At 34.1% G+C, this 19,519-nt stretch overlaps 3 protein-coding genes across 5 annotated transcripts in view; 2 read left to right on the forward strand and 1 right to left on the reverse strand.

Moving 5' to 3' along the window:
- Nucleotides 1-1,632: 1,632 nt before the first annotated feature.
- Nucleotides 1,633-6,582, reverse strand: Nop17l (Nop17 like). Its single transcript, XM_053769413.2, has 3 exons — nucleotides 4,441-6,582; nucleotides 3,814-3,934; nucleotides 1,633-3,212 (listed from the first exon to the last, which is right to left on the reverse strand). The coding sequence occupies exons 1-3, from the start codon at nucleotides 6,450-6,452 to the stop codon at nucleotides 2,814-2,816; spliced, it is 2,532 nt and encodes an 843-aa protein (XP_053625388.1). The 5' UTR covers nucleotides 6,453-6,582; the 3' UTR covers nucleotides 1,633-2,813.
- A 485-nt stretch (nucleotides 6,583-7,067) lies between these two features.
- Nucleotides 7,068-9,846, forward strand: LOC128683492 (uncharacterized protein). Its single transcript, XM_053769185.2, has 5 exons — nucleotides 7,068-7,532; nucleotides 7,648-7,895; nucleotides 8,164-8,319; nucleotides 8,869-9,172; nucleotides 9,620-9,846. The coding sequence occupies exons 1-5, from the start codon at nucleotides 7,153-7,155 to the stop codon at nucleotides 9,780-9,782; spliced, it is 1,251 nt and encodes a 416-aa protein (XP_053625160.1). The 5' UTR covers nucleotides 7,068-7,152; the 3' UTR covers nucleotides 9,783-9,846.
- Nucleotides 9,847-11,318: 1,472 nt separating this feature from the next.
- Nucleotides 11,319-19,519, forward strand: part of dtn (detonator) — a 73,744-nt gene continuing 65,543 nt past the window's right edge. For all 3 annotated transcript variants that reach the window (XM_053769181.2, XM_053769183.1, XM_053769184.1), the window contains exon 1: nucleotides 11,319-11,746. In XM_053769181.2, the coding sequence (XP_053625156.1) occupies nucleotides 11,716-11,746 (31 nt within the window). In that variant the 5' untranslated portion in view covers nucleotides 11,319-11,715. The remainder of the gene's footprint in view (nucleotides 11,747-19,519) is intronic.

A 19,519-nucleotide genomic window follows, 5' to 3' on the forward strand; every position in this document is an offset into this window, starting at 1 on the left:
ACCTACATCAAGGTATGGTATGATTAATGGTAATTTAATCTTAAAAGCATTTAATAGGCGTAGGCAGTTTATTTAGCTAACTAGGTATGTAATCCGCAAAGCTTGTTAACGTCATTCGCAATTTCACTGTGATTGCGAATTGTTCGCGATCGCTACACTACAATGCTTCAATTATCAAATAAACAATGTAGGGATAATGGACGATCTTAACATTTATCTAAGAAGGTATAGTTATACCTTCTTAGATACATAAGTCCTCACGTACACGGACTCGCAGACATACCTAAACACAGAGGGATTTGTAGACTATGATCTGCTCGGGGGTGAGCAGAAATAATAAGAGAATTTGTGGAAAGAGCCGTCTAGAATTCCCAGGATGCGAAGAGGATTATTAGATAAAAAGTGTTATCATTATCTTCTTGTCATGTCGACTCTGCTAAATTTGTGAGGAATACAACGCCGCAGGGAATCGTCTCTGATTTTTGAAGCCATAGCACATTTGTGAAGAATTTGGTTAACGTACCTACCCTACCTACCTATATGTATTCTCTTTATTTTTGACGTAATCCTACTTAATAGTAGAGCTTCCAGTTACAATTCAAAGAGACAATGAGATGTGTATGATGTGGTGGCATTGTAGTGTGTATAGGTAAAACAACTTAACCTACATAAATATTTGCCTAATATTTATGTAGGTTAAGTTTTTTTATCGAATAATATATAGGGGTTATTTAAACGGTCAGCAAAGTATTCGCATTTCGGCCAGCAAAAAAAAATATATTTATTTTAACTAGTTGTTCGCCACGAGCTGACACCTCGCGAACACAATAAATTTTGACGAGTTTTTGCAAAATTGAGAATATTTCAAAAACTACTCAATCATTTTGATGCCACACGAACTTAAAAGTTTTATTGACAGGTCCTACATACCTTTTAAATTTCATCAAAATCAGACCAAAGTTTCGAAAGTTATCGCGTTACAAACACACATACAAAAAAAATATTTTTGCCCCAAGTCGAATTGTGGACCTCGCTCGGTCAATAATTATTTGGGCAGCAAAATTAGTCGGCAAAATAATAATTTGACCAGCAACAATTGGTCAGCAAAGCCCATCAGCAGCTCCGTAAGGTTATGCTGGGTAATATATGGTCACACCCAAGATTGGCTCCCAACAAAAGAACTCCTCAATTGCATGGTACCAAATTATTATTTGCTGCCCAAATAATTATTAGACTGACTTATTTGCTTACCAAATGGCATGCCCAATAAATAATAAATAGAGGCGAGATGATTAAATTTGCGGAAGGTAACATTACTTTGTCTTTATGTAGAAATTAGGATGATTATTAATTTGGATGCTGTTTTCATTTTCACTGTCCTAATCTAAATTCACCACCTACATAGGTTTCTTTCAGCAGTAGGTATTTCTTGTGGATTCTGTAATTGGGCATTTAGAAATGCTGTATAATAATACGTGTACAAAGCGGACCCATTGCCACCCCTCAATATTTACAAATCGAAATCTCGTCTTGTGTGTCATACAGCATCGGGTACAAAGAAAACCTTTCAAATATTTGTAAACCTATATACTTTACAAGATATACTATTATACTGTACAAAAAAAAAAGAGATTAACTTTTCATTTTTATTAAATCATAACACTAATTCACAAATTCACATAGGAAGTAGTTTTTAAATTTTCATAAAACATAACTTTCATAATAATCGTCCACCCCGTGAAACATGATTACGTCTACATTACATGAAATAAAATGCATTGTTTATGACAACAGTTCCATGAACTCAACACATTTCTGATATATTTCGCTGGTATCTATGTTATAAGGAAGGCACAAGACGTTGGGTTATCCCAATGGACATCAATTTATATAGTGCCAATTTATATTTAATATTTAATTTTATTGTTAAACCAATATCTCCTATATGGGCTTAAAACTTTTCACTGGTTTAATAACTGGTGGATTTAATTAATTTTTAATCCGTCAGTTCTTTTGTGAATAGAGAAAATTAAAAAGCTTCAGATTTAAGCATCTTCATATTAAGTTCATTTGTAAATTTTACTTTTATTATGGAAAACTACTTTTTCGTACAAATAGAATTTTACAAAAAGTTATAGCACACATGAAAATACTGCTTATCTTAGTACTTATTTATATCAATTTTCTACGTTGAAAAACCTGCTTTGTGTATTTCTAATAACTTTTACTGCTTAGTGGACAATTAATATTCTAACTGCTTAGCCAAATGAGGATTACTAGCTTAAGTTAGATAAGTTAAATACCATTATAGCTGCGTAAGTGCACATAGTATAATTATTGTTTATTTACATACCAAAATGAGGTATTGTTATTTATACGTGCATGTTACGTGCAAATTTTTTAAATACTAGTTTGTAATGCAATCCTAATCCTTGACCAATAAACAGTAATTCTAATTTGTACCATTCAAATGCATTTTGTCTATAAATATTGTCTACAATGAGCATATTTTTTTAATCGTAAACCATAACACTTAATTGATCTAAATAGTTACTTTCAAAGTTAATTTGATAAAATAATATTCAAATAAATTTAATTTAAAATAGGTAATTAAAATTTCTAATTGACATTAAAATGAATGTTGTATAATACAACATTATATTGTAAACCATTGCCATAAACCAGCACAATTATTAATCTATGTGTACGAAATGTAAAAGTAATACCAATTACACTATATATTCTCATACAATAATAATTATTCTAAACATAATCGTATTCAAGGAACTTAATAACAGTAAGAAAGCTAAATCTCACATGTCCAAATCAAATATGAGATCGTTTTTGAACGTGACCTCTTGATATTGTCCCTTGTTCAATCTATCAGGGTCATAGAGATCAGTTTTATGCATGATATTATCACAGGTTATTGGCGTAGGCTTTTCTTCCTTTTTAACTTCACTAGTAGACTCCCAAATGGTGGGTTCTGATGGCTCTTTTTTTCTATAGTCTATGTTTAATACCGACTTAAATTTGTTGTCTTCAATGACACCATTGGAATTGTCGTCTTCATGTTTATCAAATTGAAAAACGGAATCGTTGAGAGGTGAATCGCACGGCGTGTTTTTGTTGTCAGCTTCAGCATCCGATGTGTCGGCGAGTCCGCTGTCGCGGCGTGGTTTCAGAGCGGATTTCATCCTCGGTTTTGTTAACTGAAAATGTACAGATATTTATTTTAATCACATGCGGCACCAACCGAACATAAGGCGAATCAAGAATTGACTAACCAATACATAACATAAAACCTGTGTACTCAGAAACCTTTTAAACTACGCAATATTTGCTTCAGTTAAATGGAATACTTTTGCATATAAACACATAACATGTAAAGAACTAACATCTATGCCTAGTTCATTAGAAATAGTTAAATAGAACATACTTTTAGAGTATTTATTTGATAACAATGAGTTATCAATATTATATACGGTTTAGACGCGAGCAGGCTGTCCCGGCTTCGTTTGCGTCTTCACTTTCCTCAGGAACCACATTATCTTTTGGTAAAAATCACATGAAAATTCGTGCCGTCGCTTTTGATTTTATCGCGAACAGACAGACAGACGCGGCAGAGGACTTTGTTTTATAATATGAAAGGATTTTTAGAAGAATAATACTACACCAGTGTACAATACACCATAATACAACAAAACTACTACACAACTGTTCAAACATGTTAATAAAGCATGAATTATCATTCATGCTTTATTGTAGTTGTTGTAGTGAAAATGTATTGTACAAGAGATATACAATACATACCTTGATGGAGTTGGACACTTCATCTTCTGCCTCACTTTCACTCTTACGTCTTTCTATATTGCGTTTTTTACTCTTCTTCCTCTGGTTTTTCTTCTTTTGACCTTCTATGGATGAGTTATATCTGAAATACAAAAATATATAAATATGAATATTACTAAATTTGTAGGCATGTATAAAAAAATGAAATCCTTGATGCATCAAAATAAATTATAATTTGGTAATGTTATGACAAAGTTCTTACATCATTAGATAACTAGATGATAGGACAGAATTTGTCAGATCAAGATAAGATAGATATAGAGGCTTCATTATGTAAACAAATGTGCAAATGAGTTCATGTTGTGTATGTTTAACTACTTCTCATATTTCAAGGTCGAAAGGTTAAAGCCCACCTTTGTACATTCTAAAGATTCCATTGTGACTCATAGGAAGTTTTTCAGTGAATGATGAAATAATCATATAATGTAATAATAGCTACACTATATTTAGTGTTTGTTTTTCTTAAAAGGTATGATTAGCCATGTAGCCCTGTAGTTTGAACACATTTTTACACATATTCTTAACCAATATAAAACCCAATAAAATGAATATGTTCTGAAAAAAATTAGTATAATAAACATATCTTACCTATAAAACTGTCTGGCAATTACATCATTAAATCTAACAGTCTTTTTCAAGCTCGATTCCTCAGGAATGCAATCAGAGCTAATGTAGTCCATGGAAGATGCAACATCCACTGTACTGGACTCTGAATAGCTCCTTTGTATAGACATGGGTTTACGGAGAATACTCTTAGCTCCATTCACACAATTGTTGGACTCTGTCCAAACTATGTCTTTCTCTTCTGTTGTTGGATCATCTAAGTCATCTTCATCCAACTCTTCATGATTAGATGATACAACTATATTAGTTTCACTACCCAAATTAGTAACTTCAATCACTGGTAAAGATTCATCTTCACAGATTTTCTCTTTTTCTGAATTCTGTTGTAATTTATTTGTTTTACTCACTTTGGAAACATCGAAATATTCACTGATCATAGAATCCTCATTCATACCAATTTGAAATTTATGAGGCATTTCTCTGGCTACTTCAAGTTGTAAGATGACATTGTTATCCCAAGCTTCACCACTGGCATGTTCAAACTTCACACTTTCTTCAAAAACTATAATTGCTGCATAATGTACAGGCACAAATCCAGACCCAACAGAAGTGAATTTAATTTGGATTTTATTAGACTCTGACAGAACTATGACTGAGTCTGGTTCTGTATTTTTTACATGAAAAGTGAAGGCTATTATATCATCCATAACATTGTGTGTATAAGGTGGGAATATGTAACAGAGAGTAGAATCCAAAAATATTTCCTCTTCTGGTTTACAGTCTTCCACAGCAGTTTTTACTGTGGGAGCTTCAGTTTGAGTAGAAGATATTTCTACAACTAAGTTTTCTCTGTGGTCATCATCACTTTGAGAACCAGAGTTTTCTTCACTTTCAACACCACTATCTACTTTGGAAGAACTTTCAACACTGGGGCTTCTTATTACTGGTAACGTTACAATTAATTTGTGCTTAGATTTGTCAAATTTTGCATTGCCACAGTCTTCATTAACTGAATAAGGAAGTGTTATATTAAGCTTGTATTTAGCTGGTTTCTCTGAGATCAAACTCAAAGCTTTTTCATTCACATCTAAATTGCAGTCTTTTGTAGATGACAGAAGAGGAAGATTGATTTCTACAACTATATGACTGGGAATAGCACTGTACTGTTTACTGTCTTTTTCATAAGTATAATCCTGAAGATCTACATTCTTCTGCTGTTTAATTAAATATTTTGGTATAGTATAGCCTTGGTCAGAATTGTGTGTAAATTCAGATTCTGATTTTTTTGGAGCAGATAGTTTCTGATTTTTTGAAGGGCTCTCTTCTGGTGGTTCTTCTGATTTTTCAGGATAAATATGTTGTGGATATAATTTCTCAACTAAATCGGGAGGAAATTCTTCACTATCTTCATCTGTTGGTGGTTTATAGTCTGGATCTTCTTTTCGTATAACAGCAGGCACTATCATACCTTTATATTGTGACTTGGGAAACCGAAAGTTGTTACTATCGAAATGAATGTTGTATGTTTTGGATAACCCTTCCATAGCAGTCTTATTTACAAGTTCGCGGAATCTTTTATTGACCTCCGCCATGCGCAGTGTGTCGGGGTGGAACACAACATCATAAATAACGCATCGTTCTTTTTTACGGTCGTAATCATCTCGGGGCGGAATAATAGAGTAAGGAAGCGACCAATTCATACCTCTCTGACCGTCGACTTCTTGAATTTTACAAGATGGCTTGTTCACCTTTTCGTTACTGCAGATATTGATGAACGCTTTTCTATCACCTGCTACGCTTGTTTTTATAACATAACCCCCCTTAGGATTGATGAAAGTTACATCGTAGCCACGCTCTTTCTCGAGTTTGGTCATTTCTTCTTGATACAACGCTTGATTCGCCGGGTCACGTACCTCTTCGCAGTACTCGGCTAATAGGTCTCGAAACTTCTTATTTTTCATTGCATCTTGAATAACTTCTAGATCATTTCTAGTTAGTTGGTGCTCTTCATCACGAGGTTTTACTCCAGTTGCCATTTTGAAATATATATTTTCTTTGCAAATTTATAAATAAACACAAGTTTACTACGCATTCACAAAATTTCCAGTCCAGCTGATAGCGATAAGATTCGTGTTTGTGTGCGTGCTATGGAAACCGAACGGAAATAGACTTTGACAGTACGTTTTAGTTTTTGTTTTTGTCTATGAATTTGTTTATGTGTACCACAGATGATTGATGATGATATCTGGGATGTACTCACTTTGCATTTTTCTTTCAATGTTATTCATTTTAGCTACAAATATTTTCACATTTCACACAAGAAAATTATGCATTTTTATTAATAGAATGTGAATGTGTACTTTTTTTTATTCACGAAAAAGTAGCATTCGCAGGCAAAATAATAATATGTAACCACGGATATAAAAACATTACATTTTAAAATCTGTGTATATTTTACAAACAGGGAACCACAGATCTAAAAACATTGTACCTATTACAGTAGGTACTCCGAAGCACAGATTACTATGCTCCGAAGTACCTACATAATAAATCCATGCAGTTGACAGTACATGACCAGCACAGACACAGCCATCAAAAATATTTTGATATATGTCATAAGTCAATGTCGTTTCGTTTATTTCTATTTTCTTGCTTGGTGTTCCGGTACGGTGCGGTATGATACGCCATGCCAGGTGTAGGTAGATAATAATTTTTGAAATTAAATCAATCTAAGCGATGTCTCTTAATATAAATCGTTTATTTTCGCAAATGTACGCTTGTCGAACAATTGTCAGTTCCTCTAGATTATATGCACGGTGGATGAACAGGGATCCAGCAAAGGTTTTGCTACCATTTGATGAAAAATCGCAATCAAGCTTGAAAAAGGAAAAAGTTATCAGCCTCAACCCTGATGATTTATCTAAGAAAAATAATGAATCTGCAGCAGTTAAAAACGCAGCACCCTCTCAATTCCCACCACAAAAAGCTAAGGAGATTAAGACTAAGCGGGAGGAAAAACTAAAAAAAAGAGATTTCTTTTTAAAGCAGTGTAAAGTCTTCGATGAGAACAATGATATTTTGTATGAGAAAGTCAGTACAAATGATGGACGAATAAGGTAACCTTACTAATTTATCATGTCGTACGTATCAATTACGGGAAGCTTCCCGTAATTGCAATTCTACTTTGGCTTTCCTTTATTGTCTGAAAAAATATATTTTCATTAATTGCAGCAATATTCTTGTTAAACTTAAATCGAAAAAGGACAGAATGCGGCTAAATCAAGTGCTTGTTGAAGGCTGGAGGCTGATTGTTGATGGCTTAGAAGCAAAATGTGAACTAAAATATGTTATTTTCTCTCGTATTGAAGATCTAAATAATATTCGGCCGTTTTTACCAAAATCTGGGGTGAAGCTGTTTAAAGTACCATATAAAGATATGGCCTTATGGTCAGATGTAGAGACATCACCTGGAATATTTGGTATGATTTGTTTCTATTATTCTACATTATATTATTTCTTTAGTGTGTTTGAACTAACATTGAGGTCAGATTAAATTAAGAATGTTGTGTAAAAATATCATTAGCTAAATTCACATGGAAAAGCTTAAATTAAAATATTGAACAAAAGCTCAATAAATACTGACATTATCTTTTTAGTTTACTTTAAATATTTGATCATATGTTTTTAGTCAACATGTATATTTATTAAGGCAGGTTCATAGATTTAGTGTAATTGTGAATGTTTTAGGTGTTTTTGAAAAGCCAACAGTAAATAATGTTCGAAGTTTGTCCAGACCATTACCCCTTCAGTTCATATGTGATAACATTAGAATGCCTGGCAATCTTGGAGCCATATTGAGAATAGCAGTGGGTGCTGGCTGTGAAAAAGTATTACTAACAAAAGGTATTGTTGATCATAATACTTGTGCATTTTCATAGAAATGATACTTAGCTATTTCACTCATATTTTTTCAAATGAAAAATAAACATTTATTATAACAAAAATTTATTAAAACAATTATTAATTTTTTATGTGGAAATACTTATTTTTTAATTTTTCAAGAAAAAGACAAAATTGTATATATTTAATCAAATTCTGTTACAGATTATTAATAAATTTATTATTTACCTTCCCCAAAAACTTTCTTATCATATACAAATTTATTTAGTGATATTAATTAAAAATTGTCTTTCTTGGAATCATAACTTATCATATCCATGTTGATTTCTGTACCTCCATATACTTTTGAGTGACATTGTACTCACTGTATACGTACAGAAAACAGTACAGTTACAGTTTAAGTACAAATGTGATTATTTGGAAGGAACAGAAAAAAAAATATTTTAAGCAAGACAAAAACAAAAATTATTTTATTAAGTGTTTCAGAACTCAAGGTGAGTTTTCTGATTTGAGATTTCTGTTTAATATATGTATCTTGTTATGATTTTTCAGGCTGTGTTGACATGTGGGACCCTAAAGTTATCAGAAGTGCTTCGGGTGCTCATTTCAGGCTGCCAATATATAATTCAATTGAATGGGATGAAATGCCCAAATTGCTAGAGGAAAATACATCCCTATTTATTGCTGATAGCAACACCCAAATAGATAATAGGAATACAACACTTGAGAAGGAAAATTTAATAACCGGCATGACTATACCTGTAATACCTTATTATAGCATTGAGTATACAAGTTTGAAACATATTACTCTCATATTAGGAGGAGAGACTGAAGGGATTAGTGAGGACAGTTATGAGTAAGTTTATGATTATTTCGTTTTGTAATTTTATTAAATGTGTACATCTGCAATAAAATCTTTACTAAAAACCACAGAGTTCTATTAGTATAGCACACAATGCCAGTGGTCTGACAACTAGGGACCGAGTAGTGGAGACAAAAATGTTGAAGAACAGACCCTGGGCTACTCAATGGCTGAGGAATAACTGGAGAACACTCAGATGATAATAAAAATATATGTTTTAAATTACTTTGCTATACAAGTGCCTTATGAATTATTAATTCTAATGAAATTTCTATATATATACATATACACACACATACAACATGTTTCCTTAAAAAGTATTGCATTTATACATACCTGATTTTCTTTGGCATGTATATTTATATACATTTTTAGCCTATTATCTTTTCCACTTTACTTTTCAGTATGTACCAAAATGTAAAAAAATCTATATTATTTCAGGTTGGCTGCCAACAGGAATGGTCTCAGATTGAATATTCCATTACAAAGAGGTGTAGACAGCCTGAACACGGGAATGGCTACTGCTGTTATTGCATTTGAAATAAGAAAACAATTGCTGCAGTTATGGGCCAAGGATAAAAAGGAGCGAATGCTCGCAAGCTAGAAGTAATTGTTTACATTAAGTAGAAATCTAGTTGTTGTGTAATATAACATTTATATGAATAATATATATATTTGTTTATTTTTTTCCTATCTTTTAGAATATCTGTAGTTTGTAGATTAGTATTACAGTTGTACTTACATCACTACATAATAGTCATTGCCCGCGACTTTAAGATGCGAGATCTAAGGAACGAATTCCGATGAGGTATATTCTAGTCTAGGGGTAAGTATTTATGAAAATAAGTAAAAATATTTGTTCAGGTTGAGAACTAAAGTCAGGGCCTCCATAAGAGTTTACGTTTCTTGGTGTAGCCGAACAAAATTAATTACATCTGCTGTTGCAACCTAGTCCTAAAGAATTACTTACTATATAATAAAAGCTATTTTTCGGGATGTAGTGTAGGTTCCTCTACATTAATCCACCGCTAAGCTCGGTTTATTAAGAGTCATGCTCCATTGCTCCGTTGCAATGATGTAGCACGTTGTAGTTCGTTGTTTTTGATAGTGACGTGTGTTGGCGTACGTCGAAACTACATAAAATTTCTGCTTTGTTCTGCGTTGTCTGACGACGAACTTCAAAATGACTGAGCGCGACTGAGCAATGAGGCATGGCTCTTAAGATTTTCGAGTACATACTTGTATTCCCTATATATGCGTAGGTAAAAATTCCATGTCTGAAGGATTATGAACTATTGTAACTTTGTTACAATTGTAAATTGTTAATTCATAAAAATTGTACTTGATGGCGGTAGAGTCGCATGCAAAGCATTGTTTCTTCTCAAAATCTCAAAGTTCTGCTGAATTTTTTTTCATAATTCTGATATGTTTACAAGATTTATCTACCAAGGTATATTACCTTGGTAAACATATATTTAAGTAAATATATGAAGAAATAAATAACGTGTACATACACATAGCTTTTCTAAACTTGAGCTGTTGTATTTTACAAGGCGATGAATAGATTATATTTTAAAATAAATTAAACTTCCAAACTCGTCTGTACTGAATAAAACGCGGTTAATACCTAATTTATTTTAATCATTTGGCATAGGCTTCGGTGCCAAGACTGCCAAGTTAAGCGACCTCTTCACTCTTCAGAACGTGTAGGCTTTATTCCAAGTAGGTTGTTGTGAGAGGCTAGACAACTCATATGTTTTGAATAATTTATGTCCGTCCTTATTAGTACACAATTTTCATATTAAATAGAGTACTTAAAATATTAATACTACGTAATAAAATCTTATATTTATATTCATGACCTGAATTTGGCCATGAATTTGTAGGCGAAGAAAATTAAAATTTTATGATTACTATATAACTTCGGTGCGCTTCACAGACGTGGCCTATCTCAATCTATGGGAAGGAATAAGGAATTTTTTTCAGTGGTTGAAAGGAGAGTCGGGGGTAGCTAGTTAAGGATGTGAAATGTAGGAAGGAGGCGTCGTCGGTCAATACTGGAGGTGGTGGTGCGCGGGCGCGGTGCGCAGGCGTGGCCCCGCCGCCCCGGCCCCGGCCCCGGCCCACTCGCCTCCAACTCGCGAGTCAGCCGCCGCGCGACACGACCGTGCGTCGCGGAGCTTTCGTCCTACGATCGAGACATGTCACATGTTTTCATCACAGAACACTACTGTCAAATGAATCCCCCTCGCGAGATCCCCCAATATGAATGAATAACTCCCTAAAAAAGTGTGGAATTAACGCGTTTTAAGCCGAAGGACAGCTTTCGCCGAGTGTCTAGTTTTTCCCGTGGCCGTTGACACTGCAGCGTGCGGAACCGCAGTGCGCGAGTGTGTGCTTGATTAGCGAATCTACTCCACACCATCAGCTGAGTCGCGTAAACATTGTTCTCGCATAGTTTCGGACTGGACTTACTGATGGCGCCCGCACATTTGTCCCCTATCTGAATTTTAAACTGCATCTAGAAGGAATCCAACATGCGGCGACTTATTCTGCTATTGTTGACAGGTAAGTTAGTATTTCGTTTATTTATAGTTCGATTCTGTAGATTTCTTCATTAGTCGTAGCTTTATTCTTTAAGATTTTTGTTGCATTGCATTGGAGTAGTTACTAACGTGTAACAAAAGTTTATTTTTTATAGATGTCGAAGAGCTTTATTGGCTGCTAATTATTTTTTAGCTTTCATCATTATCGTTATTATTTATAATTGTCATTGTTAATTTTTATTCTTATTTTGAAAAACTCAGTCGATTTCTGTATCGGTGGTGATTATCAAGAGAAATTATTATGACAAAGCGAAATGGACTCTTAAGGTCTTAGCCTCATAGATGATTATACAACAAATACCTACCTAAATAAAAAAAGACACTATACTGATTCTACCATAAGCAAAAAATAATTCAAACCCAACGGTGATACCCAGACGGTAGTGTGTAGACTAACCTCTTGGCTTGAATTTACTGCCGTAATATTGTCAAGCCGCTCTATATATCATGGCTCATGAAAAATAAGTTATAAGACTGCCAAAAGACCCTCGTTCCGGCGCTCCAAGGAACAAATGGGACGGTTGCAAAAGAAAAGAACAATTTTTTTGCGTGCGTCGATCTTATTTTGCGCGAACAATGCGGTTATTTTTTATGCTCTTATGTTAAATTTTTAAACCCCCAAATGTGCGTCCGTACCTTGATTACTATACATACGACGCTGTAATGCTTTTATGTCTCATGATATTCAATTTAGGATAAATCTGTGACTAATCCGTGATTAGTATGGATATACGGATAAACCGTTATCTATAGAAAGGACGTTCGTGAAATGATCGGATGGGATTTCGATTGTCGAAATATCGGCCGTCGATGTCGGCTATTGTTCAGATACATCTGTCGATTTTGCCAATGGGAACGACTTTGCAGAGACAGTCATCCTCATAGTTTGGTGTATCTAGAAGTACAATACGAGATTTATTTGTATTTAATAAAATTATGCATTAAGCCCGTGTCATGGCCCATACTCTTTACCCATTTATAAAGAAGGCCAGTACCCCAGCAGTGGGGACATTAAAATGACTGATGATGTCATGTATGCGCTTTCAGCATAGTCATAATAGGTCTAAGAATATTAAAAGTATAATGCGACAGAATATATTTGGTCAACTTTATTTATGAATAAAAATAAACTTACAAATTAAAATACCCCCGACAGTTGCTTGCATAATCTCTAATTGCTAGAAATGGTTTCTAAACGGCTAAACACATATTATCCAAAGAACACTCTTGATTAAATTAAGTTAAAAATAATAAAAAATAAGATCAAAATCAGTTCAGTCATATGTATCGGACATACATACAGATACACAGCTATACATTAAACTTAACTCGCCACCTTCTGTCGTCGGGGGTAAAAATTACAGTGAAGGGAAGATCAAAGAAGAGGAAAATGGCCAATGGCCCAGGAGACTTCCACGTATAGATCAAATATAACAAGAAGCAGAAATTGCAAGATAATTGATGTACGAAAATACACATGGAAAATAAAACATCAATTCAATCTTGTCATGGAGAATGTCGGAAGGAAATTTCCGAGTTTTCTAGACTTTGTGGTTTGGCTATGTATGCGTTTGCGGCTGTGCGTAGAATTTATTTATGCATTTATATAAAAGACTGAAACCAACGTAAATTACAAAGACGCACGCAAACTAGAGTCCTTTATTTGTAGGCGGTGACAGGTGTTCAATGCAGGTAGACGCCGCAGGCCGCAGCAGATCGGCTGGCCGACGGGCCGCTTTTGTTCAATTCTGAGCTCCAGCTAAAAAAAACTTCCAAACATCCAAGGAAAAATGCGGAGGTTTTAATATTAATCAAGATCACGAATCAATTAAGGACTTCGCCTGCGCACTACTTTCTTTTTCTTCGTCTTGGCATTTATTGAAAGCATCATTATCTTTTTTCCCGAGCATGTTTCACTGAGGCTACTTCAAAGATAATTTTATCAAGCTTTTCCTGTGAAAAATAAAAAACATGTAGAAAATTCCGACCTCTTCTTACCCTCATCAATCTACCGTTATTGAATTCGCTAGGTCACATCGAGACGAGATCGCAAACGACGTTGATAAAATCTTCAGGACGTGTTATAAAACTAGCTTGTTTATAACGTTTGTTGAATTAATTTCCTAGTGATCATTTTCGAGAAGAAATTCAAATTTTTCGCTCTTTTCTCGCATGTTAAAAACTTGTTTTATGAAAATTGTTTCACGGTGCTTCGACGAAGTAATTCCAATACGGAAGTTTCTTATAAGTTACTAGTATGGTCTTGGATTAAAACGATGCTTTCATACTTCTGGAGTTTGGCGACGGGCTGGGTGCAATATTGTACCAAACTTCTTCCGGCGCTCTACATTTTTTTTTGCTTTCAGAAACGGATGTATACCGCACCTGGCCACTCTAAAGCTTTTTTTATTCTGCATTTTATTATTTCTTAGAGCTACAAGATGGGAGTTTTGTGACATTTAATTTTAACTTTGGGGATTGTGGCTTTGTATTAGATTACACTTCTGAGATACTCGAACTTAAGACGATGATTGGGCGTGCGTCGTTGAAGTCATTATTATTTCATTCAAAGCGGCAAGTTGTTTTAAAGCCAAATGATCGGCCTTTATCTACTGATGTTTGGCACTGTTAACATTAACTACTTTGTTGCACAAGTGATGTTTAACTTAAAAACAACTTCACAACAAATGCAGACTGAAAGTCTTTCCTTCTGAAAGTTAATCCTGGCTGCTCTAGTATTTATATTAAGTGGATTGTTTTTAAATTGCGCCTTTGTGTTTTCGTTTTGTTATATAACAGTCGTCATTTGTTTTGAATAACTTCACGGGCGGGTTGTTTATGTCTATTTCGGGTGTTGACAGCAACGCATAATCGGAGCGGGTTCAGAAGCCGATAAGTGGCCGGCGCCAGCTTTCATCTGGCGACGGATGTGTGCGTTTGTGTGGGAACAGCGGGCTGCATGCTCATGCGCATGTATACTGCATGCCTAAACATTGCGGCTGCATTGCCAGTCTTTCTTTTTAAGTTCTCATGTTATACTGAGTCATGAGATTTAACTCTTTTTTTTAATATTTCAGTTCTTTGATCTTAATTGGTTGGGTCATATTAATCATCAATATTATCATCAGAACAAAAAATCCTAGGCTTAGTTTTTATAACATGCACTGCAGTTGACACATATTGGTTTATCTTATTCGAATTTAATAATTTACGAGAGCCCAATGTCTTTTACTAATATGATTTCGAGAGTCTTAATATTGCCGTTAAATTATTTCAAAATGTAGTTATGATTTCAAACCCTCTTCGTTATCATAAAACGATAAATTGAGCAATAATAGTTACAGTAAACCTCTATTTATTATATATAACATTTAATTATGATGATAATTATAAACAATCATTAAATCTGCATACTTTGTAAGTAATTTTTTTGATATATTCGGATATAAACTTTAGTTTTCATTAGTATGTATCAGAGAAATATACGTTTCTAACTAATGATTTGATTACCTAACATTTACTCAAATCTAGTGCTACTTAAATAATGTAATTTATTCAGTTTAAGATAGCTCTTATGTCTTAAGCTTCCATGTTCAATAAAACTCGAAAACTTGTTTTCAAAGACGGCCGCATACATTGTGTTAAAACTCGCACTTAACCGGTTTTCATATTAAAGTTCGATGAGAATGCATCAAAGACCTATCCCAGTGTGGACACTGGACTGGTAATTTCTCACATCACAATAAGATATAAAAATGGGGGTTATTTCCCTGTGGGGCGCGACAATTGGCTACAAACTGTTCCAGCTACGTAACTGGTCAAAGCAGAATTTGTAGCTAAATCCTAGGGGATTTCCTTCCTAGTTGTATAAGAACATCCATTTTTTTCTGGAAATAATAGGAGTTGATATTTCAACTCTTATTATTTCCAGAAAAAAAAAGGTTAATAACTCAATAACATAGTGACATGGATGATATTGATCAGAGTACTAAAACGAATGTAGAACAGTAATAAAATGACAAATGATTGTATCTTGATTGATCTTGATCATATCGAAAATACGACGTGTCATTCGTACAAATTGAATAGAAAGCTTTATGCAATCGTAGCTTATCGCGTCTGAGACATTACATTCTGTTGTTAAATAAATGTAAGTTAAATAAAAGTAATTAAGTACTAATCTCATATTTTGGTCACATATTGAGGAACTGCTAGTACCTTTTATAATTTAGCAAATTATATTGATGGGAAAGATTACCGGAAAGCGCAGAGTGGAAAGACGCAAGATGTCTTGGTTCAAAAACATCGTGTGGACGGGAGTCAAAACTGTCGAATAATTATTCAGGTTAGTTATGGATAATACGAAATTTAGGAAGCTCTCGGCCAACATTCAGTAATGAATAGGCCAAGAAATAAAGATGAAGAAAGTAAACGGATAATGTAAACAAAACGAATATTTCCCTTTTATACTAAACAAAAGCAGGCAGACTATGATTATCGACCTTGAAGAGCTGGAGGGTTGGTTACCACGACCGTCGGCACGTGCGTCGAGTGAAGTGAAACGATAATGATAGAGTGGCCGGAGGGGTGGCATAATCAACTGAATAACTAATTCAAGTCATTGCGCTTTACTCTCTACCTAATAGCCCTTTTTGTGCTACCCCTGCCATCACATGACTGTGCTAACATAGGGTCATTTCAAGGATCTATTTTTATAATAATATTTTGAAAGGATTTATGGTTGTTCAATCCCATTTTAAAAGCATTATTACCAAATCGAGTTTCCCGGTGATATTTAATATGTGGTATTTTGTGTCAGTAAAACCAGAAGTTAGTGACAAAAGGGACAGCTTTGGCGCTTTCAAAGGTTAATTGGTTTAAAGGTCAAAGGAAAGGTTTTGCCTTGCGCTAGTTCGAACAGCTTTAAATTATGGATCACGTAGTATTGTTCGTGATCGAAAACGCTTATATAACTATTAATTAGACCCATACGAGCTTGATATGTAAATTTTGTGGATTTCGAGTTTGCATTGGAGCTAAGACGAGGGTCATACGATTATGACAAGAATCAGATGCGTGGAGTAAAAACCATATTACATGAACTGTAATTGGGTCAAAGCGGTGAAGGATGTGGGGTTTTGGTGGCATGAGAAGGGTGCTAGCGTTGCGTACGAATGGCTATATTATTACCCGCGATATTACAACACCGCATTCTTTACTCGAAACTTTATGGAAATGTGTCTCATGACCCTTTGGCTAAGGAATGTTTTGGCTGGATTTTGCCGTCTCACCCCCTGCAAAGTTCTCAATACGACTTTTTTTACAACATTTAGTAGGCACATTTTACTAGGCAAATTTTACTATTTGGTAACAATAAAAAAGTTCATCCTTGATTTGGAACATATTTTTAAAAGTTTTTTTAGCAATATATTATTACACATTTTGACATTGCTAGAAATATTCTACAATCGAATGTTACTTACATTGTAGTGCGAGGTTCGTACACAGTGATAAAATTTGATTAGAGATGATCATAAATCTTATTTTTTTCATTATCTGGCATACCGTCGGCTGCCCCGTCTGCGCCGGGAGACAGCGCCCAAATCCCCCATGTTTTGACATATATACCCACGTATTTATGACACACAACTTGCATGTACCATCTGACAAGAGATTTATGAAGTCCGCATGTGTGCCTAGGAGAGATTGTATTCATTTTCTACACCGGGAATCTTTTTTAAATCTTTAATTTTTAACAGTTTTATATACTCTTTGTTTAATAAGTAAACTCTCATCTGAGTGTTTTTCTGGTTTCTTCCTCAGCCGTTTTACATTGGAGCCCAATTACCGCTAAATTGTCCGCTGCTTTGTAGAATAAATATGTTTCTATCTTATCTATAAATATGTTTCTGTTTATCAATTATCGATGTCTTCCTAAGGATTCCTTTCACACAATTCATTAACGGCTATTCCATTAATTAACGGACATTTGTTTCGTTGTCTAATTCAGATCAATTATTCCAGTTCGCAATAATGATGACTAATTGCCGTTCTCCTTCCAATCGGATGGTGGTTCGTTTATATTAATTTACCAGTGCGGGACTTTTGAGATCTTATGTGTACCTACTTATTGTCTCCGAAAGTACTATAAAGTTGGTAAAGCCAATCAAGAGTTTAAGAAATATAATATTTCATTTGGCGTTTATAATATAAAATATAGTTATTCCATTTCTATTTATACTCAAGAATTTATTATTGTATACTTATTCTCATTTCAGTCAGATTGGCAACAAAAAATCACAACACAAAACCACTCCCGCCAAAAACGGTACTGGGATCCATGAGTCATTCGAGGAGGTCCATTAGTTGAGAAATCTGCCGCGTCATTTTCACTTATTGGTTCAATTCGGAATTCGTTATTAGTATTAAATGTGTAACTTTCAATTCTGGTTTTTCTCTTTACTATTTGAGAACAATAAATTCAATACGTTATATTCTAAAAAAATATTGCAGCTGTTATGTTAACATTTGAGTTATGTACCTAATAAATATTTATATTTCGTTATATTAGAGTTAACCTAAATTTAGAGATAAAACTTTTATAATTTTCATTTTACTAAAAATAAAATAAACCACTTATTTGGCAGACTCCACATTGAATTAAAAAAAAAATTGGAGTAGTATTTTCTGTGTAATTCCAATAAACCGCTACACATGATTGAAGTTGAATTTTACCTTTGATACAAAATATTTTAGTAACTTTACTAGTACATTCAGCTTAATAGCATATCAACCTACCCAAATTCATTGCAAACTCGCCGCTATTACCGCGCCATAGAGGTTCACGCAGGGTAACTTGATGTGCTAAGATTGTACTACAAAATCAGTATGTTAAGATGTATTCATGTGATACTCATAAATGTTGTTTGTTAGTTCCAAAGAGCTTATCATGAACCGATTTAATTTCCCGCATGCCAACATCCTGCTTAGTGAAATTAATGATTCTTTGACACGCCGTTTATTTATTTCCTTTTTGTTATAGAATGCCCGCTGATTTGCCTTCCCATAACGTTGGATCGCGTGATTGCTTATTCTTATTATAACAATAGATATGATAATTAATACCATGAAATTTAATATTCGTCCTCATGAAAATAAAATTCAGAACTTTTATGATTGCCTACTAATCATGTTAATTACCACACCGGATAAAACGGTCATATGTGAATCAGGGTAAGACTAGGTGTGAATTGATTCGCACTTTTCAATTATTTATTCAGTGTATAAGCAGCATAAATTCACTTACCATTACGTGACCCGTTTGCCTATCTTTCCATAAATAAAATTAAAGTTAAAAATCGCCGACTCCGAAATTTTTGGCATCCTCTCATCTGCTAGAAAAGAGCTGATGGTTTGTAAACCACTGAACACACATTTTCCAAACATAGCTAAGAACACTCTCTCTCTCGATTAAAATATCTTTCAAATAAAAAACCTAGATCATAAACGGTTCAGCCGTTAAACTTAACTCCCTTCCTTCTGTCGACGTAGGTTAAAAAATACTAATTAAGACAAACAATTAATTAATATTAATAATTGCATGTAGTATTGTAGATGCAAACTTTGTTTTCGTTAGTTGTGTTTTGTTCAACTTTGGTAGTTAATTGAAAAAACTTACCTATCTGCATTGTTTTTATTGGGCTTGTGTAGTTATTTTCATGCCAGCTTGGATGAT

This window comes from Plodia interpunctella, chromosome 3, assembly GCF_027563975.2.
Source record: "Plodia interpunctella isolate USDA-ARS_2022_Savannah chromosome 3, ilPloInte3.2, whole genome shotgun sequence".
In the NCBI taxonomy this organism is placed as follows: domain Eukaryota; kingdom Metazoa; phylum Arthropoda; class Insecta; order Lepidoptera; family Pyralidae; genus Plodia; species Plodia interpunctella.

Coding starts and splice junctions, on each gene's coding strand:
- Nop17l (XM_053769413.2), bottom strand. CDS start 6,452: ATGGCAACTGGAGTAAAACCTCGTGATGAAGAGCACCAACTAACTAGA. Junction 3,935..4,440: donor ATTGCCAGACAGTTTTATAG/GTAAGATATGTT, acceptor TTTGTATTTCAG/ATATAACTCATCCATAGAAG. Junction 3,213..3,813: donor AAGTGTCCAACTCCATCAAG/GTATGTATTGTA, acceptor GTACATTTTCAG/TTAACAAAACCGAGGATGAA.
- LOC128683492 (XM_053769185.2), top strand. CDS start 7,153: ATGTCTCTTAATATAAATCGTTTATTTTCGCAAATGTACGCTTGTCGA. Junction 7,533..7,647: donor ACAAATGATGGACGAATAAG/GTAACCTTACTA, acceptor CATTAATTGCAG/CAATATTCTTGTTAAACTTA. Junction 8,320..8,868: donor AAAAGTATTACTAACAAAAG/GTATTGTTGATC, acceptor ATGATTTTTCAG/GCTGTGTTGACATGTGGGAC.